Source organism: Xyrauchen texanus, chromosome 16 (genome assembly GCF_025860055.1).
Source record: "Xyrauchen texanus isolate HMW12.3.18 chromosome 16, RBS_HiC_50CHRs, whole genome shotgun sequence".
NCBI classification, from domain to species: domain Eukaryota; kingdom Metazoa; phylum Chordata; class Actinopteri; order Cypriniformes; family Catostomidae; genus Xyrauchen; species Xyrauchen texanus.
The window spans coordinates 39,976,078-40,000,425 of NC_068291.1; the positions used below are offsets into that span (position 1 = coordinate 39,976,078).

The window sequence follows — 24,348 nt, forward strand, 5'->3', positions numbered from 1 at the left end:
TGACAAATAACAAGTTAATGAAAGGTTTTATGTTTAAAGGTATGTGTACATTTTAGCTGCTATAGTGCGCAATGATCTGGTTCCAGAAGTACAAATCTCATTCATTTATCCCATAGACTAATTGATTTTCAACTATAACTTATAGTTATACCTTTAAAGGTAGACCTACTGTGTGCTCCGAGGTTGCTCATATATGCTTCCGTTGAAGTCATCCATTTGCATTAAAGGGTAACTAAACACCTGCTCAGAGTCTGACTCCACCCACTAGAAATATTTGAAAATAATGGAAAAGTGGGCAGACCCCGGCGGGGATAGAGGGAACGGGTTCTGTGTCTTGCCCAAGCATAGTTCGGCATATGGATTCATGTGGGCCAGGAATCGAACGGACAACCCTGCGATTAGTGGCCAACCCGCTCTAGCACCTGAGCCACAGCCGCCCCAAATAATTCGCAATGCTTCATGGGATTGTAGTTTTTGCCTTCGTGGCATATGGTAAGTACACAGCCTTGTACCTTTGTCTTTATCAGATTTTCAAATACTTTTTGCCTCAAAACAATTCACATCAGAGCTGGTTGTTTTGGTTCATGGCTTACAACTCTTTTATGAAGAATTTCATAAACGTCTATGGAAGAAATGAATGTTGAAAATACTTCCGGAACCCAGACGGCTGAAAAAGTGGCCGGGCACTGATGTGCTTTATAACTGGTCAGTTTCTATTTAATGGTTTTAATCTCTTGCATGATTTTTTAATATTTTTAAACTACTTTGTAATTTATTTAAATTGTCCTGCAGTGTGACAAATATTCCATGTAGTCTCAATTTATAAAACTGCATAACTATAAAAGTACAAAATACATGTTTATAATAGTTTCACATTGAGATTGGCATGCCACACAGCAGGACGCTGCTGTCCCTGCTTTACATGTCATGGTAAAACTATAAATAATGACAATCACCTCCAATAAACCAACAGCAATAGAAAGAGCAACTCCGAGTGACCTCAGAGGTCGTTTGCCTTGAGTGACAGGCCACGGGTCTCTCTGCAGCTCTCCCAGCAAATCTGTCAGGTTCATATCTATCTTCTGTACTGGCTCAAGAAACCTGAGTGAATATATAGTATATTCAGTGACCACCAAAGACCAAGACAACCCAACAGGTATATGATAAAATACTGTATGTATTAAAAGAAACATTTTATAACTTACCGGTTTGAAGTAGGAGCTTGAGGCTGCTGTGGCCCTCGGCCTGCCTGTGCTGCAGCTGGTTTGGTCAACCCAAGCATCTCCTGTATGCAAGATTTGAAATACAGTAGATTTAGTACACCCGAACTGAGATACCGACTGTTTCAACTGCACACTTTAATCTTAAATGAGCTTCCGATCTTATTCCATGAGCCTAAATGACCAAGAAATATTCCAAACTTCACCTGTAGCTGCTTAGCACTGAGATCTTTGGTGCCCCTAAAGACATAGCTTTTAGAGATGCCTTCACAGCCCAGCTCATGAACCTGGACCATGCGTCCAAAAGTAATGAGGCCGACCAGGGCAGTGGGAGGCAGCAGGCTCAGGGACATCTGAAGAGACTCCTTCAGGGCCTGTAGATCCTCATCTTCCACACATGTGTCCACCACATACAGGAAGTTCAAGGGCATCTGTGGACCACGCTACAGAGAAGACAGAAGCACAAAATGACATTTCCAACCCAATTTCAGACTTTCAAAACATCCTCCTCACTTCTATTAATATTTAGGATGGCATGGCTACTCATTTATGTGGTTGTAGATATAAACAGCATTGAAAGGTTGCTTAAATGACAAGCTGTACCTGGACAACATATTCAATTGTGGAAAATTGTGGAAGCAGCTCAGCAGGCTGGTTCACCTCAGATATCCCAGCATAAGTTGGTGGAAACTAGAACAGAAAATACATAGAATTAATTAGTGGTCGACCAATATGGATTTATTAACTGTTGATGACAATACCAATATTTAGAGAGCGAGGTTGCCAATGGCTGATATCTTTACAATATAATCCGAACTATGATCCACACAACATTGCTGATTTTAAATGAACACTATTTGACACTACCATTTCTCAAAATGTACTAAGAAATATCTGGCAATGTGTACCATCCATTGACAAGTCTGTTTGGAACTAAAATTAGATGCAATGACCACTTCTGTTAATCAGCCAACCACAAATCTCAGAATGACTAAATATTAGCAGATTAATTGTCCTGGACGATCTGTTGGTCTATCACTAGGGCTGGATATTGATACAGATTTCCCGATTCAATTCTGATTCACAAACTCTCGATTTGAATCCAATCTCGATACATATTACTATGCTGCAATGTCCATTTTGCTTACTTATGAAAGACATTCTCTCTCAGCTAATGCTCCTGATTACAAAGGAGCCTTCTATTCGAAAATATTAAATTTTACAAATTATATTTTATCATTTTCATCAAATTGGTCACCTTTTAGCTTTTGAAAATGTTCAAATTCAGTCTATTCCATCAATTAATGTCTTGAAATTGCAAATCTGATATTGCAAATATATACACTACCAGTCAAAAAAAAATTATTATAAATTTTTTTTTTTACATTTTAGGATAATAGTAAAATCATCAAAACTATGGAATAATAGAAATGGAAATATGGGAATTATGTTGTGAATAAACAAAATCCAAAATAAATCAAAACGGTGTTATATTTTAGAATCTTCAAAGTAGTCACCCTTTGCCTAGAATTTGCAGACATGTACTCTTGACATTTTCTCAAACAGCTTCTTGAGGAATCACCCTGGGATGCTTTTTAAACAGTATTGAATGAGTTCCCATGAGTCTATGTTGGGCAAATATTGGCTGCTTTTCTTTATTATTTGGTCCAAGTCATTAATTTCACATTTTTGTTTTATAATTAAATAAATTAATATGTACAATTATATTTTTGTCTTCAAAACTATTTTCAAACATTTAAGCCTATGCCTTCAGATCAAAAGGTTTTTAAGATCATGAGAAACATTTCAGTCAAGTGTTTCAAAACTTTTAACCGGTAGTGTATTTGTTACATTTTTATTGTTTAATTGCATAATTTTTACTATTTAGATTGATTTGTAGAACACGTGTTTAATCAGTACTGTCTCTTTAATGCTACCGGCATCAGCCAGTAAGTGCATATAATGAGAGAGGATGTGCATGGTGCATGGATTAGAATTAAATGTTGTTGTTTTAATCAACAACTGTCTATAAAGAACAGAAAGGATATTAAAAGATACATTATTCAATGACATATGGACCTGTGGATCTAGTCTTAGTACACACAGAACGAGTCAAACCAAAGTTGTACTCTCAAAATGCAGTGAAAGGACCACTAATAACTTTCTAATAACTTCTCCACTATCCTACTCAATCACTGGATCTGAACATTTAACAGCTAGTGGTAAATGTGGTCGCACATGCAAGTGATTTACTTGCATTATAGAGGGTCGCCAGATAGAGTGAAAGATTGATCTTGGGATTTAAGAATTTATATCGGATGCATCAGAAAATCTATATTTTTACCCAGCCCTATATATCACTATTACTAATATACTGTGGTAGAGATGTGCAAAACATAACCAAATTAGCAAAGCAAATAAAAGCTTAAAACACAACAGAACACAACACAATGAAATAAAGCCACAACACACTGGAAAAGTCACAGCACAAAGAAAATTAAGCCACAGCACAGCAAAATTTACAGAAATTGATTTATCTTTTAAGCACTGTATTTTAAGTCATGTGACAGTCTGATTCAATGCATGAGAGATCATGAGGCTGCTCGGAAGATGCAGAGAGCTGCTCATTCCACTGTAAGTTCCCTAGAAAGAGCGTTGTACAGGGAACTGAGCATTTTCCCTCAGGCTATAGCCTGCATACAGCCCATTTTCGTGGGAGCAGGACACATTATAAGAGCCGCCGGTAGGCAAGAATAGTTGCAGGTACTGTGACATTATTTTCTCATCATTACCACGTACGGATTCGAGCATATGTTGATGAAGCTATGTGCATTGGGTCTCATTCATGAAACACGAGCAGAACTAATTTGTGTGTAAATAATTCGTAAAAGCATTCTGACACATTTTTGGATTTATGAAAGTTTGTCCTTTCTAAATGTTAGTTGGTATGAATGGATGTAAATCATGTGCAAGACATTCAAAGAATTTTTGTTCTTTATGACAAACTGCCATGACTACATTTGACAGAAGTGAAATTATAAAAGTAATGAAAAAATGAACTAAGAATTAAATGAGTCAAATTTATCTTAAAAATATGATGATTTGAATGTTCTTCATTTTAAAACCCTTTCATTACTGTTCTCATTTACTAGTGAGTCTGGTGCCTTTCTTGTATGCCATTTTCATGGGCATGAATTATGATAATTGTAAATATATTTGCACACCCCCACTATTTACAAACGTTTGGAATTCGCTACGCTTTACTAACAAATCTGGGGAGAACGAAGTATTCGTGAATCCGGAGGAAAGTTTTTGTGAAGGTTCATTTTACGTGCAAATTATTTAGAATTGAATCATAAATGTACACAAGTTTACTAAATGAGGCCCATTGATTTCTGGTAGAAAACCAAAGCAGGCATTGGCCAGAACACAAAAAGGACAAAAAGGACAAAAATAAGTACAGTGTTTTTATAACCATTTGTTTTCTGATAATTTTGTTGTGTTGTATCTTATTAATTTTGTTAGTTTGTGGCTAATTTCCATTTAAAAATGGATAAACTTACCTGATTTCTCTGATAACAGAAGTTGCATGCCCAAAGTTTTGCTCTGTAATCCACTTGGCTAATTTTGTAGGGAGGGGTAAAGGAAAACATAGAAGCATAAAAATATTAGGGCATCTCATCTTGCATCCAGCCTCCATAATAAATATCTTGCTTTGTAAATAATGCAATGGGGGAACATTAGATCCTCCATCTGTGAACTCATTTTGCTGTTGGAAACTGTTTGCCCAGGTTTAACAGACTTACCACAAAGGATTGAGAACAGCTCGGCACGTGGCTCGACTACACAGCACAGGCTCATACTGAATCGGGGGAAGATCCGGTCGCTCTTTTAGGGGGGTGAACAGCGAGGCCACTGGAACCACCATGCGTGTGGCTTCCAGACGACTGGATGGCCAAACATTCCAGCTGAAACGGACGCCATCCCTGTCCTCGTTCTGCTGGATGAACTCCTGGAAGGTCGCCATAGCACCCTCAGGGAACTGCGGGTTAGGAAAGGTTTGCAAAGAAGAGACAGAAATGTGTGCCATGATGTATTCAGATAAGACTTGGAATCAGACCTGTGGAAAGGTATTACATAGAAAGGACTGTCCGATTTGAATCATCTAATCACCTGCTTTACCCTTTGGACACTAGGCAAACTATAACCATGACATCATTAAAATAAGCTGTAATGATCAAAGATAAGATAAAGTGAGCTGACAAACAAAAAACAAATTTCGGGCATCAAAAATTATTTTCGAACACACTTATTATGAACAAAAATACTATCCAAGTAGGTAGCTCACATGGTTTTTAAACATTACCTATGCCTCTACATTGGCAGCTCTCTACGTTTCGAGGCACAAGCTATAGGTTGTGACAATGATGCTTAAAATGCTGTCTAGCTAGTAATGTTATAAGGTTTTGAGTCACATCCTAGCCTATATTTCTTTCTCTCTTGTTTCTGATTTTGATCATGATGCCCCATAATGCTGTCTGAGTAGGTAACTCACTTGTTCACTAGCCATTGGCCCTAAATAGAGAACATGCCACATGTGAAGAAGAGAAGAACACAAGAAAATTAAGGAAAACACAGTGACTATGAGCCATGCATATAAAATATAGTCTCTTTGTATGTAAACGACAAAATGTATGGAAAAAGAAAAAAATATGCAAATACATTTCCTGACTGTTTTAAAAATTTAAAAATCATAGCAAAAGAGTTAGGGCAATTTCTCTCAAGGAAAGAGATACAATGCTAAGAGTAGTTTAATTTGGTTTATTCAAGTTTAGTTTGGCTGATTGAACTGTATGGATCCAATGTTAGGCCACCTTCCAAAAATTAGCAACAGAAAGCTAGTCCGATAATTTAAGAGGTAAACAAACTTACCTCAACATAAAAGTAATGTAGATGTAACAGACCATTTATAAACATAAAATCTGACCAAACATTTGACTAAACCGCTTCATCTGACCTGCTTGTTGATCTACACATGATGCTTCATACACAGAAAGTAACTTCAAGCTAAATGCCTTTTAAAAATTAGTTTTCTTTAACCACAGTCCACTTAAAGTCTCCGAACCGCTCAAATGTATCGAATCATTACTGTAACATAAACAAGGATCTATTTTTAGAGTAAGCTGTGTTTATACGTACCTGAAGTCTTGATTTGGTGTCTTCTCAGAGACTCTCTGTCAGTGACAGCGCGCACACAATCTCGCGCGCACTCCCGAGTTGATGACGTAGCAGCGCAACATGGAGTCAGTGCCACGTCAAGAGCCCAAAACTAATTTCATCGAATGTTGAGTTTTACTATGCAACCTATTTTTGTGTGATAGCATTGTATTCTTGATTTGACATTGAAGTATGAAAAATATTTATAAATTATTTATATCGGGAAAAATTGCGATTTCCCTCTTGGAATTAATTTATTAAATTGTATTAATAAAATATGAGTTTAATTAATGACATTTATTAAAGATTTATACATACTTTATTTTTTATTGAAGTATGAATATAGTAACATCTATCATCTATTTTCAAAAAATTTTATTGTATGTTTTATGATGCACTATTTTGTGTAAATGCAGTTTTAGCGTGATTTAACAACAAACTTAAAATGTGAAAATTTTATTTAAACTCAGTATTTGCTTGAATGTAATAAAATGACTTATTTAACTCACCTCATGGAATTTATTTATTAAATTATATTAAAGAATATAAAAATTGTATTAATAAAATGTAATAATGATTTATTCATTTTTATATGAATATAATTTATTGAAGTATTAATATAACATCTATCATCTGTTTGTCAATTTTTTTATTGTATGTTTTATTATGCACTATTTTGTGTAAGTGCAGTTTTAGCATGATTTCAGAACAAACTTAAATTGTGAAAAATTTATTTACACTCAATATTTGCTTAACTTAATATAATGACTTAACTCACTGATTTGTTGGAGCAATCATGTTTAACAAGTGATACTACACAAATATTACTATTGACTTAAGGATCTACTAATCTCTTTGCAAATTTGCAAAATCAAACTACAAAACACATATAAAGGTATCACCCTACAAAGTATGACTTACAAACACATTTAATGCACAGTGTATGTAGGCTTATGCACAAGAAATTTTGATGACATACTTTCTTTAAAGTCAAATCTGGGGCGATAATAAAATACAAGTGTTGTTAAAATGTTGCCATATAAATTTTATTATAACATTATGACAAAATATTGCCACACACTACTTTGCAGCTACTGTATTTATCTTGGATACAAAGCCAGCACTTTGGCAAACAAAAATAAATCAAAAACAGACAATTATACAATAATAACAATTTCTAAATATGAAGATCTTGTGCTATTAAGATCATCATAATTATTGTAAAATCATTCAATCTTTATTCTTTATCCTTTATATTTTTATTCCAATCTTTATTTCCAGTTTAGAAATGGTGAAAGATGTCAGTTGCCAATATACCCGGCAATACAGGGAAGTACTCAGATGTCAAGGTGTATAGTTGCCAAGCAGAACACTCTCTGACATCACAAGACATTTTAAACATCACATTGATCTCAGGAAGCAAATTTCTCCTTACAGTCTCCATTGTAAATTCTGCTTCAGAAACACTGGGCTTTACATGTAAATGAGCCTTTAATGTTTTACAACTTTTAAAGAATTAAATGAAATTACTTCGTATGTGGCAAGACATATTATTCAACCCATTTTCATATGCCCAGGTTTTGTTTGCTAAAACCATCAGATAGTTTTGTATCCTCTGTTTGCAGGCTCAGAGGTTTACATGTTGTTAAATCCCATCATTCCTTTCATGTTGCCAGCAGCTCCCTGCTGAAACTGTCTCATCATGGACTGAAGTCCGGCCATGCCACCTTTCAAGAAACAAGCATTGGACTTATTAAGCACAACATTAACAACCGCAATCCATATTGAATAGTTCTAACATATCTATGCAGAACTTCCTAATCAAATATCTAGAATATAGTTATTCAGGTAATTTCATGTACTTCATGATCTTAAAAGTGCTGCAAGCATTTTTTTAATGGAATGGCATGCATACATATATATATATATATATATATATATATATAGGAATCAGGAAGCTCAAAGCATGTTATGTTCAAAGGATTAATTCACCCAAAAAGTATAATTCTCTCATGATTTACTCACCATTAAGCCAACTCAGAAGTGTCTTTTCTTCTTTAGCAGAACCAAAATTAAGCTTTTTATGTCCACATCTCAGCTCTGAAGGTCCATACAATGCACGTGATCGCTTCAGAAGACATTGATTAAACCACTAGAGTCTGGCTGATTATGTTTATACTGACATAATCTCCTTTTTGGAGCTTTTGGAGTTCTGGTCTCCATTCACTTGCATTGTAAGGACCTACAGAGCTGACGTATTCTTCTAAAATCTTAATTTGTGCTCAGCAGAAGAAAGAAAATCATACACATACACAGGGATGGCATGAGAATGAGTCAATGATGAGAATTTTTTTTTTTGGGTGAACTCCCTTTAATGCCATATTCAACTTCAAAACCAGTTGTCATGTGAGAATATAATTTTGCTACTTTTACAATCAATTCCTATCCCTATCTTTTATGAAGGTAAATCAGTCACTAATGTCCAAGATCTACTAAAAACAAAACCATGTTAGCTAGAGTGAAAGAGGAGCATATACCCATGTGGTGAAGCACTCTGGGATCCATCATTTTAGCCATCTGCTGGTTCAATTTCGCCATCTGTGATGGGTTGACATTCTTGGACATGTCCCCTCCTTCAAAACAACCACCACATCATGAGTCATCCATTTTAAATGTGTCATGAAACTGAAACAATTTGAAAGCATCATCTTCCATGAAAAGCCCAACCTTTAAACAAGCCTTTAATGCCTCCCATCTTCTTGACCATCTGGGCAAACTTTGTGTACTGGGTGAGTAACTCCTGTACATCTCTAGTAGCCACTCCGGATCCACGGGCCACACGCTGGATGCGGTTAGGTTGCTTACTGAAGAGCTTAGCACCATCTTTGTTGTCGAGTTCTGTGATGAGAAAACACACAATAACTTAACTGAAACTTACATTTAAAGAAAATAAAAAGGAATTTAGAAAAACTACATTTAAATTTGCAGCAACAGTTGAATTCAGAAATGTACATACACCATAGCCAAATACATTTAAAGATTTAATGTTTTTCACAATTCGTGACATTTAAACGTAGAAAACATTCCCTGTCTTAGGTCACTTAGGATCACTACTTTATTTTAAGAATGTGAGATGTCAGAATAATAGTAGAGAGAATGATTTCACATTCCTAGTGGGTCAGAAGTTAACATACATTTTGTAGCATTGCCTTTAAATTGTTTAACTTGGGTCAAACATTTTGGGTAGCCTTCCACAAGCTTCTCACAATAAGTTGCTGGAATTTTGGCCCATTCCTCCAGACAGAACTGGTGTAACTGGGTCAGGTTTGTAGGCCTCCTTACTCGCATATGCTTTTTCAGTCCTGCCCAAAAATGTTCTGTCGGATTGAGGTCAGGACTTTGTGATAGCCACACCAATACCTTGACTTTGTTGTCCTAAAGCCACTTTGCTACAACTTTGAAGGTATGCTTGGTGTCATTGTCCATTTGGAAGACCCATTTGCCACAAAGCTTCAACTTCCTGGCTGGATGTCTTGAGAAGTTGCTTCAACATATCCACATAATTTTCCTTCCTCATGATGCCATCTATTTTGTGAAGTGCACCAGTCCCTCCTGCAGCAAAGCACGCCCACAACATGATGCTGCCACCCCTATACTTCACGGTTGGGTGGTGTTCTTCGGCTTGCAAGCCTCACCCTTTTTCCTCCAAACATAACAATGGATATTATGTGGAGGTCCACATTATTTTTTCAGAGGTCTTCACTGATTTCTTTTTATTTTCCCATGATGTCAAGCGAAGAGGCACAGAGTTTGAAGGTAGGCCTTAAAATACATCCACAGGTACACCTCCAATCCAGTACACCTCCTATCAAAAGCCAATTGGCTAATTGCCTAAAGGCTTGACATAATTTTCTGGAATTTTCCAAGCTGCTTAAAAGCACAGTTAACATAGTGTATGTAAACTTCTGACCCACTGCAATTGTGATAGTAAATTAAAAGTGAAAAAATCTGTCTGTAAACAATTGTTGAAAAAATTACTCATGTCATGATGTCCTAAACGACTTGCCAAAACTATAGTTTGCTAATATTAAATCTGTGGAGTGGTTAAAATTTTTTTTTAATGACTTCAACCTAAGTGTATGTAAACTTCTTCAACTGGATACTGTATCAGGAAGAAAACGACACATACCCTGATCATTCATACTATCCATTATTGTCATGAGTTTCTTTAGTCTGGCCATAGACTCCTGCTCATTGCCTTTGCTCATGAAATCTGTTCCAAAGCCTGGGATCATGCCCTGAAATCATACAAAGAAAAACAGATATAAACTAAGTGAAAAGAACAACCCAGTTGATTATTATAAATGGATATCTTTGCATTACCATGATCTGACCAAAAGGTCCCATCTTCATGATGTTTTGAAACTGTTCATACATATCTCTGAGTGTGAACTGACCTAAGAGAAAGAATAAAAGGTATTGACAATTATCCTAGTCTATATATTGCCATTTCTTTAAAAATTATACTGCATTGGAAACCACACAAATAGATACAAATCTAATGTTTATTGGAAAAGTCTCACCATGTTTGAGCTTGTCAATTAGCTCCTCATTATCATCAAGTTTTAATTCGTTCACTTTGTCAATCAATCCCTCAATGTCGCCCATGCCTAGAAGAAAATGTATTCTTAAAGGTTAGTGACATAGCCATGTTTACGGTTTCTTTTTACATAAACACTGAATGAGCACTTTATTAAGAACATCTGTACACCTACTTATTCAAGAGATTATCTAATCAGCCAATCGTGTGGCAGCATTGCAGTGCATAAAATCAAGCAGATACTGGTCAGGAGCTTCAGTTAATATTCACATCAACCATCAGAATGGGGAATTTTTTTTTTATCTCAGTGATATCGACCGTGGCAGATTGGCTGGTTTGAGTATTTATGTAACTGCTGATCTCCTGGAATTTTCACACACAACAGTCTCTAGAATTTACTCAGAATAGAGCCAAAAATGAAAAACATCCAGCGAGAGGCAGTTCAGCAGACAGAAATGCCTTGTTGATGACTGGTCAAGAAAGAATGGCCAGACTGGTTTGACAGAAAGGCTACAGTAACTCAGATAACCGCTCTGTACAATTAAAGTGAGAAGAATAGCATCTCAGAATGCACAATACGTCGAACGTTGAGGCGGATGGGCTACAACAGCGGAAGACCACATCGGGCACTTTATTAGGATCATAGTGTACCTAATAGTGTTCAGCGAAATTTTCAAATCATTAAAACTGAAAAATAACTGATATCATAAAAGCATACTGAGAAACTATGCTTGTAATTTATAATACTAATGTTTTGAGCAACAATCTAAATGTGTATAGTTCCCCTGTAACAGTTCCAACATCCAACTAACAATTAACCCGACATGCACTGCCAAAAACAATTTTGTCATTAAATGTTTTTGTTTTGAAGCTTACATCTGAAGGATTTAAATAAACAGCAGCTGTGCATCCTTACCAAGCAGTTTGCTTATGAAGGGCTGAGTCTTGAAAGGTTCAAAGTCATCAATGTGTTCACCAGTACCGATAAAAATGATGGGACTCTTTGTTGCAGCCACACTGTAAACACAATACTCATGTAAACTGCTACATTTAATTAGAAAAAAGATTTTATTTTTTTACTAAAAAAGGGTTATGCGAGTACTTACGCGCTGAGTGCTCCACCGCCCTTGGCATGGCCGTCCAGTTTGGTGACAATCACAGAAGCCACATCTACCTTGTCCTTAAAGGCCTTTGCCTGAGCCTCACAAGCCTGACCGATGGAAGCATCCATCACATACACTATGTTGTCTGGTTGCTGTGGGAACAATTAATAATGGCCATCAACCATCAAGCAAATCAAATCCTTCAATTCATGAGGGAAGAATTCTTTAACATAGCACTTTCTTTCTACTATCCTGATTCCTCCTAGACTGCTACTATTCAAATGCAGGAAATTATTCACTTACCACAGCATTTGACACCTGAAGCATTTCTTCAAAGAGTGAGTCTTCCTGTTTGTGTCTACCACTAGTGTCAACTATGATTATTTCAAAGTTATCTGACTTGAATTTTTCCACACCCTCTGCAGCGATGATCACTGGATCCATTTCTGTGTAACTATTAATTCACACAAGCAAACATAGTGATTAGGTTTGTTGAGCAGGACGAATGTAACCGTAAAAATGGGGTCCGTGAAAAACAATAATTGTTTTAATTATTTTATTACCTCCCATAAAAGGGTATTCTGGCTTTTGTTGCATTTTGCTTGAGTTGGTCAAAGGCACCTTTAAAAACAAGAAAACCATTTTATTTTCCTTCTGGAGAACAGAGTATTACTCTAGTCTAATACAAGTACATCAAAAAAACAGTCAGGATTACCTGCTCTGAATGTGTCTGCACAAATCAAACATGTTTTCCATCCTTTTCTCTGGTAGTAGAATGCCAACTAAAGTGACAAAGACAAATTTCTCTATTTCAACCTAAATATTTAAATACTTTCCAAGCTTCCAACTCATTTGATTAGCTGTACAAGGTAAAAGGCATCGCTGTGCATATCTCCAAGTACTGCTCACCTTAGAACATGTTGTGGTTTTCCCACTGCCCTGAAGTCCAACAAACATGATAACATTGTTCTTGCCCTTTGTGGGAGTCCAGGCTTTCACTCCAGGATCCACCAGCTAAAATAAAAGCACTGATCTTTATCTTCTAGATTAAATAAAAAAATCATTGGACTGTCAAACTTGTAACGTCCAACAAAACTCTATTAAAAATTTAAGGAATAGTTCACCCAAAATGAAAATTCTCTCATCATTTATTACCCTCAAGCCATCCCAGATGTATAAAATGCAAGTGAATGGTGACAAAAACTTTGAAGCTCCAAAAAACACAAAGGCAGCTTAAAATTAATCTGTAAGACTCCAGTGGTTAGATCCATCTTGTCAATTTTGTGTGAAGACAGACCAAAAACTAACTTTTTTTTCACTGTACAACTTGCCATTGCAGTCTCCAGGCAAGATCACGATTTCAAGCTTGATTACAATTCCTAGTTCTGCACAGAGCTGTGGATGGCACTATGAAGTATTATCGAGCCTGAAATAATGATCGCCAAGGAGACTGCAGATATCAAGATTTACAGTGAAAATGGAGATATATTTTTTGTCTGTTCTCATTCAAAAACGGATTGGATTTGCTTAAAACGACATGGATTAAAACACTGGAGTCTTAAGGATTACATTTGTTGAGCAGGACGAATGTAACAGTAAAAATGGGGTCCGTGAAAAACAATAATTGTTTTAATTATTTTATTACCTCCCATAAAAGGGTATTCTGGCTTTTGTTGCATTTTGCTTGAGTTGGTCAAAGGCACCTTTAAAAACAAGAAAACCATTTTATTTTCTTAAGGATTACATTTATGCTGCCTATATGGTCACCATTCACTTGCATTGTATGGGCCTACAGAGCTGAGATATTCTTCTAAAAATCATCATTTGTGTTTTGCAGAAGAAAGAAAGTCATATACATCTGGGATGGCATGAGGGTGAGTAAATGATGAGAGAATTGTTTATATTGGGTGAAATATTTCTTTAATTACATGCATTAATTTTAAATGTGTTAACAGAAAGACATTAATAGTAAACCATTATTTACCTTAACAAGCTCTTTGAAAACTGAATGCTGGATCATTCTTCTCTTGTTAAGCCCTGAGGCCATCTCCTCCAGGTCAATTGCTGCCCTGAGATTATAGAGTGATTATAAAGATAAAAAAAGAGTTTATAGAGAGAAAAGCACATATACTAATTGTTGAGGTATTTACCATAAAATAACAAAAACGTGTGGTACTTACTTGACATTCTCCCTAAGCTGCTTTACCAACTTGATATTTACATCAGCTTCCAGCAGGGCAGCACAGACCTCTTTAAGCATAGCATTTAAAACCTGTGGAAGATTGTAAATACATCAACATGTGAATATTTTTATAATAGGCCATAATAATTTTGGGAAGTTCAATAAACACAAATAGTCAGGATGAAATAATTTTCATCATACCTCCTCGTTGATGATAGTGGCATTGCTGAGAGACCTCAAAGCAGAGGTTATTTTCCTCCCCAGATCAGCTAAAACCATTTTTGCGATTAAAGAGCAGTCAACCTGCAACAGGGGGTTATGGTTACATCAAGTTACAAAGGTTTAAAAAAGGCAGACACAGTTCTAATGATCACCAGTTCCCAGTAGCAAAGGCATCAACTAGAACTTTGTTGACGACATTTAAAAAGGGTTTCTGAAAGCATATTTGATTCTGTATCATTCTTTACTTGTTAGGCTCGATGAATCAGGCTTATCCAATGTTGTGGGGTTTCCCCCAAAAAACCCTCTTCCAGTTACCGCTTGCTTTGAACCACAAGGCTTCAGTGAAATCAGCCCAATGAATTTGAAACACTTCTAAAAAGACAAAAACAGATGTGGAAAAAACATTATTTACATTTAAATGCGTCAATAAAAAAAGTTACTCAAATTTTAAAATACAAATTACTTTTTACCAACATCAGTCCTGATCATAACTACCTAATTTTCAGGATTTTAACCATTTAAATGCCAGTTTATTTATAAAACGCCACTGCTGTTTTTTATGAAAAATACTTTTAATATACTAAATGCTATGGGGGATATATATATATATATATATATATATATTTGGATTATCATGGATTTGGATTTTTATTTTGATTATTTTTTGGGATATGTCAATGATTAACAACAACAGTATTCTAGATGTATTATAGGAACTTAGGTTGAAATTTCAAAAATCCCCCAAAAATAAACACCTTGGCAAAATGTATACCGTTGGCATTAACACAGCCAAAATGATCAGAAAAACAAAAATGAAAAAGACGAAAATGTCCCGAAAGTCCCACAAGGGTTAATTGTACTTTAGGTTTAGGGTATTTAATGTAAACTGATGATACGAGCCATGGTAGTCTGCTTACATTTGGATAATTTTGAGCCATGGGTCGAATAGAGAAACTGGTCAGTATGAAAATACAAATGTTGGCTTACTTAGTCGTTATGATAACATCATTGTTACGTTTATTTGTTTATTTATTTAAATGTTGATTTTCTCAGTTAAAGCTCTATGATGGAATAAGGGCTACTAACGTAACAGGCCAACCAGGCTTTAAACCATGTTTACGAAGCCAGTAAAACTAACGAAAGCTTTTTTTTCTCTAGATAAAGGCAAACCGACGACGATTCAAACTGTTTAATATGCGAATAATTAAACTAAATAGATATTTCTCGATTAAATAAGACTTACCTTTAACTCGCAGCAGCTGTTTTGCTGAGTGGGAAAGCGACTACAAACGTCATCTAACCACCAACTTCCCGTGACGTATTTCTACTTCCGGGTTAAGAGCTTCGCCGACCTTTATTGTAAATACAAATGATTAGCCTTTCCATAAACAGCTCTTACTATCATGGATGATTATGTATAAGAACAACTTTTCCCCTCACAGATGATTAATTCGTAACAATAAATACATTAAGCACAGAAATTATTTTTTTTTGACAGTTGGTTTAAAAAAGCTATTTTATCGGTGACTATTTAACAGCAATGGTAATTTACTTACACACTCTGAATTATATGGAAATATTCATTCCCAGTATCTTTTAAGGAATTTATGACTGTGATTGATGAACTTATTAAAATATAACATTGTTTCAAGACCAAATATTGATTTTACTGTTAAGTTGTAAGGTAAACTATTACAGATAAAAAAGAAATGACAGCTATCTTAGGAAAATCTGCCAAAATTGTGCAGCTCCATCAGCCAAAAGTTTTTGGAATGCACAATTTCAAAATATAAATTGAGAAGAAACCTTTAAAATTACAAGAAGATATTGTGTGACCAATAAGTTTCGTGAGGTCTCGTTTAAGATTATTCACTGGATTTAAACTGTTAAACAGGTCATTACAAGATTTAGGAAAGATATTGATTTAAAATGTGCTTTTTGTAACTTTGAAATTAAAAGCATTGTACACCTTTTTTTATTGTATTTATACAAAAATGTTCTAGTGTGATTTAGAATATTTTATTAAGATGAATATGGGTATTGATATGCATTTAAGGAAAGAGGATATTCTGTTTTATTTTGATAGTAAAATTGAACATAAAGCATTATAAATGTATTATCGATTTATGGAAAATGTTTTATTCATAAATGTAAATGTATATATCATTCTTTATATTAGAGATGTTGATCATGAGATGCATGCAGGGGTGTAGATTTCAGGGGGGATGGAATTAAAAACAAGCAATTACAACCCACCAAATATTTATACCATGATTAATGGAAACAAATTAATGCTTTACGCTGCAACCCCCAACGTCCAAGCCAAATCTATGCCCTTTGATGCATGCAAATGTTACGGTGGCACAGCAATGGAGCTGTTCAGCTGTGACATCATTTTTTAGGTGAACCCGTAAGTCTAATTCGCCAAGGGTTCCTGGATTTTCCAATGGGTTTTTATAATGGGGATTTTGAACTTATGTGTAAAATAGGGTCTGTGGTAAACATTACTCTGCGATACGTGGACGTTTTTTTCTATAACATAAATTGCACACTTTCATACCTCAAACGTGAATTTTGATTTCATGTTTGAGGTATGAAAGTGTGTAAATTATGTTGTAGAACAAAACGTCCATGTATCGTCAAGAGATGTTTACCACAGACCTTATTTTACTCAAATAAAAAAATAAATAAATAAAAAAAACATTATCAGAATCAGCTTTATTGCCAAGTGTGCTTACACATACAAGGAATTTGTCTTGGTGATAGGAGCTTCCAGTGTACAACAATACAAACAATACCAAAACAGCAGCAAGACATAGATAATTAAAAAAATTTTAAAAATGAAAAAGAAAAAGAATAATAAAGATTAATAATTATACATATACATACATACACTCAGACACTCACCTTCATACATACCCACATACACACGTAGTGCAAATCTATTACAAATCTGTTATATAAAGAACAAAAATACAGTAGGCTATATTATGTACAGAGCAATGTACGTAATGGCAGAAGTGGATATGTTGAATAATATAATTAGACTAATTATTGCTCAATGGGGCAATTTAATTGTTCATTAGATGGATGGCCTGAGGGAAAAAACTGTTCCTGTGTCTGACGGTTCTGGTGTTCAGAGCTCTGAAGCGCCGGCCAGAAAGCAACAGTTCAAAAAGGTAGTGGGAAGGGTGAGTGGGGTCCAGAGTGATTTTACCAGCCTTTTTCCTCACTCTGGAAGTGTATAGTTCTTGAAGGGGGCAGGGGGCAACTTATAATCCTCTCAGCAGTCCGAACTGTCCTCTGTAGTCTTCTGATGTCCGATTTCATAGCTGCACCAAACCAGACAGTTATTGAAGTGCAGAGGACAGACTCAATGACTGCTGAGTAGAACTGTATCAGCAGCAGCTGAGTAGAACAGTATTATAATAGCCCATAGGAAAATACCCAAGGGGAACTCATGGTGAATTGTCTTCCAGGTTTTTGGTCTACAAACTGAACATCTCTTTTTTTTTATTGCATTAAACATATACACACATCGAATAACAACAACAGTGGGGACATTTTGCTAACAAAGGGACAAACAAAATGAATACATAAGATATCACATCTAAAGGATTACATTTTCAATGTGACATCCTTAAGGATGTTATATGTCTTTGAAGCCTTAGCGTTCAGAGGTTTGCTGAACAGCTTTATCCACCTTTTTCCTGAATGCGGAAGTGTTCCACGATTCGGCTGTTTTAAATTTCCCATCTCCAGTGTTTTCACTCGCATCTGCGTATACTCTAAGTGGGTAATGTAATGTCTAAGTTATTACGTTTGAAAAAAAATTCAAAAACATATTCGCAGGGGTGTAAAAAGTACTCTATAAATTATTTACTCTATAAAGTAAATTATACTTAAGTGAAAGTATGGATAGTGAATGAAAATTGTACTCAATTGAAGTACAAGTATCTAGCCAAAAACATACTTGAGTGAAAGTAACATAGTATTTACATTAAACTGTACTTGAGTATTAAAAAACAAAAAATAACTTTTAGCATAGCTAGAATTACATCAAGAGAGGAGATTGTGGGAGAGAGGATGCTGTAAAATTCTATTGGTTTGTTAAGTCATCTTTTTACTGTCTTTAACGACTGTCGTATTTCTCCCCCAGTAGCATTCAAAACCTGGTCATAGAATCATCTTACAATAACTAAAAATTTTTGTGGCCTGTTGTTCGCAATGCTGCAATTTCCTTGTGGAATGAATACAAAGCTGCATAAACAATTACTTTTATCCCCTTTTTTAAATCACGAGTAAAACAGCAGATTATCATTTCATAAACACTTACTTTGGCCCTGTTCCTCACACAATGCTATTTATGGCAAATAAACAATTTTACTATAGATTTTATAGATTATTCACTGGCAGCCAAAAGTTTAGAATAATGTACAGATTTTGCTGTTTCAGAAGGAATTTGGTACTTTAATTCACCAAGGTGGCATTCAACTGATCACAAAGTATAGTCAGGACATTACTGATGTAAAAAAAAACAGCACCATCACTATTTGAAAAAAATATATTTTTGATCAAATCAAGACAGCAGCCATCACTCAACACCTTATCCTTGATTAATCATGCTAAATTGCTAATTTGGTACTAGAAAAACACTTGCCATTATATCAGACAAAGTTGAAAGCTATTTCGTTCATTAAATGAAGCTTAACATTGTCTTTGTGTTTGTTTTTGTGATGCCACAGTATGCAATAAACTGGCATGTCTTAAGGTCAATATCAGGTCAAAAATGGCAAAAAAAAAATGCAGTGAAAAAGCAGCTTCAGTCCAGTAAGAAGAAAGAAAAATATTTTTTTCTTTGGAAATGTAATTAAATAAAAGTACAAGTATTCCGTTTAAACTGCACTCGAGTAAAGTAAATCGCAAAAAAATAATACTTCAAGATGTTTACTCAATTATTTTACACCCCTTCCGATTCTTTTTATAGATAGTGCCTCACCTGAGTGTCTAGATGACATGAAGTGATGGTCTTAGGTTTGTGATATCATCAGGGGCATTGTTTCCAGGGGGGATGGAATCTACCCCGCCCGGAATCTACACCCCTGATGATATCAATTTCCAAAGGCAAAAACTTTTCCAATCTTCTCCAAAAAGGGAAAACATAGGGTAGACTTAGATTACATCATGAATTACCACAGTTTAAAGTTTCATAAGAATATACCATGTGGTTATTGATATATGGCTGTTGAAATTTGACAGTTGTCAAATGTCAAATGAGCTTTTTCCTAAATTTGAATGACAATAACGTGGACATTTCCAATCTTCTCAAAAAAGGGCAAACGTAGTGACATAGATTACATCCTAGACTACCCCAATATACATTTTTATAACAATAACTTTATGGTTATTGAAATATGGCTATCCACATAATATATTCTTATTTAACTTTATATTGGGGTAGTCTAGGATGTAATCTATGTCACTACGTTTGCCCTTTTTTTCACTTCACAGAGATATGAGACAAAACATGTTCTAAATCTGAGTTTTTATTTTTTTAATATTGAATTAATTTGAAATTGATATATTTGTAGACAAAGGTCTCAGCTATGGGAACAGGTTTTTATAAAAATGTGTATATTTATATATATATAAATATATATATACATTTTCAGAATATAACAGAATAAAAGTTTACAAAAGTGAATATTTTTCCATCTTAACCATGTGTTTTACTCTGGGGCCTCTATTACCTAAAATACAATACAAAAATTATTCCACAAGTCTCAACAGAAATGATCACAATGGGACGATGTTGTTGACATGTTGAAACTGTAACCTCAGCAAAATTGTTTGTTTGAAATGTCCACATGTCCTACTGTTGCATTCACCATGAGCAGGAAGTGGGAAAGGACAGGGTACTTGGAGTTATAACTGATCACGGCATTGTCATTGAGGACACAACTTTGTGAGGAATTGTTTTATGGAATAATATATACAGTATATAAGTGTACATTTTACTTTATGTATTGTTTGATATCTTACAGATCTCTATCTTTCATTTGATGTTTGTATTTATGATTGTTTGGCTGTTGAACTTTGTGACATCTTGCTGAGGACAGGTAAAGTTACAGGTGCTTACAAGTAAAGAGCTTGAATTTAGACAATTCGAATGAAATTATATAAAATATAAGAAATAAATGCACATTTCATTTCGATTGATCTTTTTCAGTATTTTTCTTATTATGAATTTCTTGATTTTTAACAGTAAGAGGTCTTTTGTTTTGCTCCTTATCTCAAGAATCAGTGCTAGCATGACTAAATTTCATATTTTAAATTGTAGACTCATCAGAGACCTAGTCCGTGTGCATATCGATGCGCTCTTGTATGATGAAGAAACAGTGGGTAAATGCTTGCATGCACACTTGTACTTCAATGTTGAACTGCATACATTTTTTTTTTTTTTTGCAATAATGAAGAGATGTCATAAGACTCCTCTTGTCTTGCAGAGTTCATTCACATTCATTCTCCTTCCCAAAGCTCCAGTTTCTGTTCCAGAATGTTCATCCAGATCTCAGAGGAAAATTAGTGGTAGGTGTGGGTTTCAGACTAGGAGTTGTGCTCCTGTGGGGCAAAATGCTGATGATGGTTTGTTTACATAAATTATATTTAAACTCATCCTCAATTTACATTTAGTTGACACTTTTATTACAAGCCACTTAATATACTTAATATAAACAACCCCCGGGATGCATCCAATAGAATCAGAATCAGAATCAGCTTTATTGCCAAGTATGCTTACCCATACAAGGAATTTGTCTTGGTGACAGGAGCTTCCAGTGTACAACAATACAAACAATACCAAAAACAACAGCAAGACATAGATAATTTTAAAAAAAAAGAATAAAAAATAAATAATTATACATATACGTACATACACTCACCTTCATACATACCCACATACACACACGTAGTGCAAATCTATTACAAATCTGTTATATAAAGAACAAAAATACAGTATATTATGTACAGAGCAATGTAAGTAATGGCAGAAGTGGATATGTTGGATAATATAAATAGACTTAAACTGTGTATTGCACATAATTATTGCTCAATGGGGCAATTTAATTGTTAATTAGATGGATAGCCTGAGGGAAAAAAACTGTTCCTGTGTCTGACGGTTCTGGTGTTCAGAGCTCTGAAGCGCCGGCCATAAGGCAACAGTTCAAAAAGATAGTGGGAAGGGTGAGTGGGGTCCAGAGTGATTTGTACAGCCTTTTTCTTCACTCTGGAAGTGTATAGTTCTTGAAGGGGGGGCAGGGGGCAACCAATAATCCTCTCAGCAGACCAAACTGTCCTTTGTAGTCTTCTGATGTCTGATTTCGTAGCTGCACCAAACCAGACAGTTACTGAAGTGCAGAGGACAGACTCAATAACTGCTGAGTAGAACTGTTTCAGCAGCACCTGTGGCAGGTTGAACTTCCTCAGCTGGCGAAGGAAGTACAACCTCTGCTGGGCCTTTTCACAATGGAGTCGATGTGTAACTCCCACTTCAGGTCCTGTGAGATGATAGAGCCCAGGAACCTGAATGACTCCACTGCTGCCATAGTGATGTTTAGAATGGTGAGGGGGGACAATGTTGGGGTGTTCCTCCTAAAGTCCACAATCATCTCCACCGTTTTGAGCATGTTCAGCTCCAGGTTGTTTTGAATGCACCAGACAGCCAGCTGTTCAACCTCCTTTCTATATGCAGACTCATCATCATCTCGGATGAGGCCGATGACAGTGGTGTCATCTGCAAACTTCAGGAGCTTGACAGAGGGGTCCTTGGTGGTGCAGTCATTTGTGTAGAGCGAGAAGAGTAGTGGGGAGAGCACACATCCCTGGGGGGCACCAGTGCTGATGGTACAGGTGGTGGAAGTGAATTTCCCCTGCCTCACAAGCTGCTGCCTGTCCGTCAGAAAGCTAGTAATTCACTGACAGGTAGAGGTGGGAACAGGGAGTTGGTTTAACTTAGACTGGAGTATAGCTGGGAGGATTGTGTTGAAAGCCGAGCTGAATTCCACAAAAAGGATCCTTGCGTATGTCCCCAGTCTGTCCAGATGTTGCAGGACGTGATGCAATCCCATGTTGACTGCATCATCCACAGACCTGTTTGCTCAATAAGCAAATTGAAGCGGATCCAGAAAGGGTCCAGTGATGTCCCTCAGGTGGGCCAACACCAGTCTCTCAAATGACTTCATGACCAGGAGGAGGGGGGTTGCAGGAGGTGTTAATGTCTGTGTGAAATGAAGGTCTGAGGGTTTGTGGGGTGTGAAATTGGGCCTTTCGAATCTACAACAGAACACATTCAGGTCGTCAGCCAGTCGTTGGTCCACCACAGGGTTGGGGGTAGGAGTCCTGTAATTAGTAAGTTGTTTCAGGCCACTCCACACTGATGCAGGGTCGTTAGCTGAAAACTTGTTTTTCAGCTTCTCAGAGTAGCTTCTTTTAGCCACTCTGATTTACATATTCAGTGTGTTCCTGGCCTGATTATACAAGACTCTATCCCCACCCCTGTAAGCATCCTCAGAATCAGAGTGATCCCGGCTTGTGTCATGGTTGGTGTAAGCTTTACATTGTTTAATGATTCCATATAAACTTCTAACAAAAGTGGAGCCAATTCTGTAACATAAGATCTAAAAAATTCAGTGGCAGAGCCATCTGGCCCCGGAGCCTTGCCTGTAGGCAAGGCCATAATTACCTCGCCAAGCTCCTCCAAGGTAATCTCAGAATTAAGAGAATTTTTTTTCAGTTGTCAGTTTAGAGAGTTCTAATGGTTCCACAAAGTTTCTAATATCTTCATCAGTAGACGAAGATGTGGAACTATAAAGATCAAGATAGAATTATTTAAAAGCATTATTAATAACAATGGCCAAGGCTTTATATATCTAGCCAAAAGCTTCCCTGTTTTGTCCCCTGACTGAAAATATTTCTGTCTTGCACTGAATACCCAAAACTCCGCCTTCTGCGATAAAATAGTATTATATCTGTATTTCAATCGGGTCAATTCTCTGAAGACACCAGACGACATTCGGCACATCAGCTCTGCCTCTACACTTTTAATATTCTTTCCAACTCCACGAGTTCTCGTGCTTTGGACGTATCACAGCAAGATCCCCCAAGTCTGCAACAACCTTCATCAGCATTGCCGACACATTCATCAATTCATGCCAGATTTTTTTCTGTTCACCATCCGAATTGAGTCCATGGCTTTTGGCCTGTTTCTCAGGGGTGACAGCTTGAACACGTAAGTGTCTTTAAATATCTCCAGAGCCCGAGGATTTAAAATTTTTGGACATATTGTCTTCCTTGGACAGTTAAGAATCAGGGTGTATCAAATCTCACCGGTTTATGACACAAATAGTAATAAAACTAGCAAAGTACGCAGAGCTCGTTGTTCACACGTCTGCTTCTCGCATGGCGTCATGTGACTCTCTATATATTTTATATTCTTGTATGGTTTGTCTGGATGGTATATTTATAGAGATGTTCAATGTGCGAGTAAGATGTTCAGTAAGTGTCATGTGATAAAGTTAAACCACGATTGCAACCTTATTTCACAAGAAAATTATCCAGTAAATCAGGCATATTTAGAGTTTTCATATTCTATTTTTTTTTTTTATCTATTTCCAGAACTGGGCAATTTATTAGTCAAAATATTCGAAAGAAAAGTGTATTATTGGTAACTGTTCCAAGCATTCAAGAGGCACTTGCTTCACTTCAAGAAACAATTGTAAAAAGCTTTTCTCTGTCTCTGAATCTAAT

At 36.0% G+C, this 24,348-nt stretch overlaps 3 protein-coding genes across 4 annotated transcripts in view; 1 reads left to right on the forward strand and 2 right to left on the reverse strand.

The window, feature by feature from the left end:
* LOC127657133 (protein transport protein Sec23A-like) overlaps positions 1-6,497 on the reverse strand; it is a 28,006-nt gene extending 21,509 nt beyond the window's left edge. The window contains exons 1-8 of one of the 2 annotated variants that reach the window (XM_052145796.1): positions 6,420-6,465; positions 5,776-5,795; positions 5,027-5,262; positions 4,784-4,841; positions 1,824-1,910; positions 1,427-1,663; positions 1,206-1,285; positions 957-1,101 (exon numbers count right to left, since the gene is read on the reverse strand). In XM_052145796.1, the coding sequence (XP_052001756.1) occupies positions 957-1,101; positions 1,206-1,285; positions 1,427-1,663; positions 1,824-1,910; positions 4,784-4,841; positions 5,027-5,262; positions 5,776-5,790 (858 nt within the window). In that variant the 5' untranslated portion in view covers positions 5,791-5,795; positions 6,420-6,465. Of the gene's footprint in view, positions 1-956; positions 1,102-1,205; positions 1,286-1,426; positions 1,664-1,823; positions 1,911-4,783; positions 4,842-5,026; positions 5,263-5,775; positions 5,796-6,419 lie in introns of both variants that reach the window. The other variant, XM_052145797.1, reaches the window with a different exon arrangement.
* Positions 6,498-7,441: 944 nt separating this feature from the next.
* Positions 7,442-15,858, reverse strand: LOC127656878 (signal recognition particle 54 kDa protein). Its single transcript, XM_052145404.1, has 17 exons — positions 15,788-15,858; positions 14,790-14,916; positions 14,524-14,625; positions 14,321-14,412; positions 14,125-14,209; positions 13,050-13,154; positions 12,856-12,922; positions 12,704-12,761; positions 12,444-12,594; positions 12,144-12,292; positions 11,954-12,054; positions 11,021-11,107; positions 10,821-10,894; positions 10,627-10,735; positions 9,165-9,335; positions 8,975-9,070; positions 7,442-8,164 (listed from the first exon to the last, which is right to left on the reverse strand). Exons 3-17 carry the CDS (start codon positions 14,599-14,601, stop codon positions 8,073-8,075), a joined length of 1,515 nt encoding a protein of 504 aa, XP_052001364.1. The 5' UTR covers positions 14,602-14,625; positions 14,790-14,916; positions 15,788-15,858; the 3' UTR covers positions 7,442-8,072.
* A 5,259-nt stretch (positions 15,859-21,117) lies between these two features.
* The window catches only part of LOC127656981 (bromodomain adjacent to zinc finger domain protein 1A-like), a 31,981-nt gene continuing 28,750 nt past the window's right edge, over positions 21,118-24,348 (forward strand). Inside the window, 1 exon segment of the mRNA XM_052145584.1 lies at positions 21,118-21,132. The gene's annotated coding sequence lies outside the window, so the exon portion shown is untranslated.

Coding starts and splice junctions, on each gene's coding strand:
- LOC127656878 (XM_052145404.1), bottom strand. CDS start 14,601: ATGGTTTTAGCTGATCTGGGGAGGAAAATAACCTCTGCTTTGAGGTCT. Junction 11,108..11,953: donor CTTCATAAGCAAACTGCTTG/GTAAGGATGCAC, acceptor ATTTTCTTCTAG/GCATGGGCGACATTGAGGGA. Junction 10,895..11,020: donor AATTGACAAGCTCAAACATG/GTGAGACTTTTC, acceptor TCTTTCTCTTAG/GTCAGTTCACACTCAGAGAT.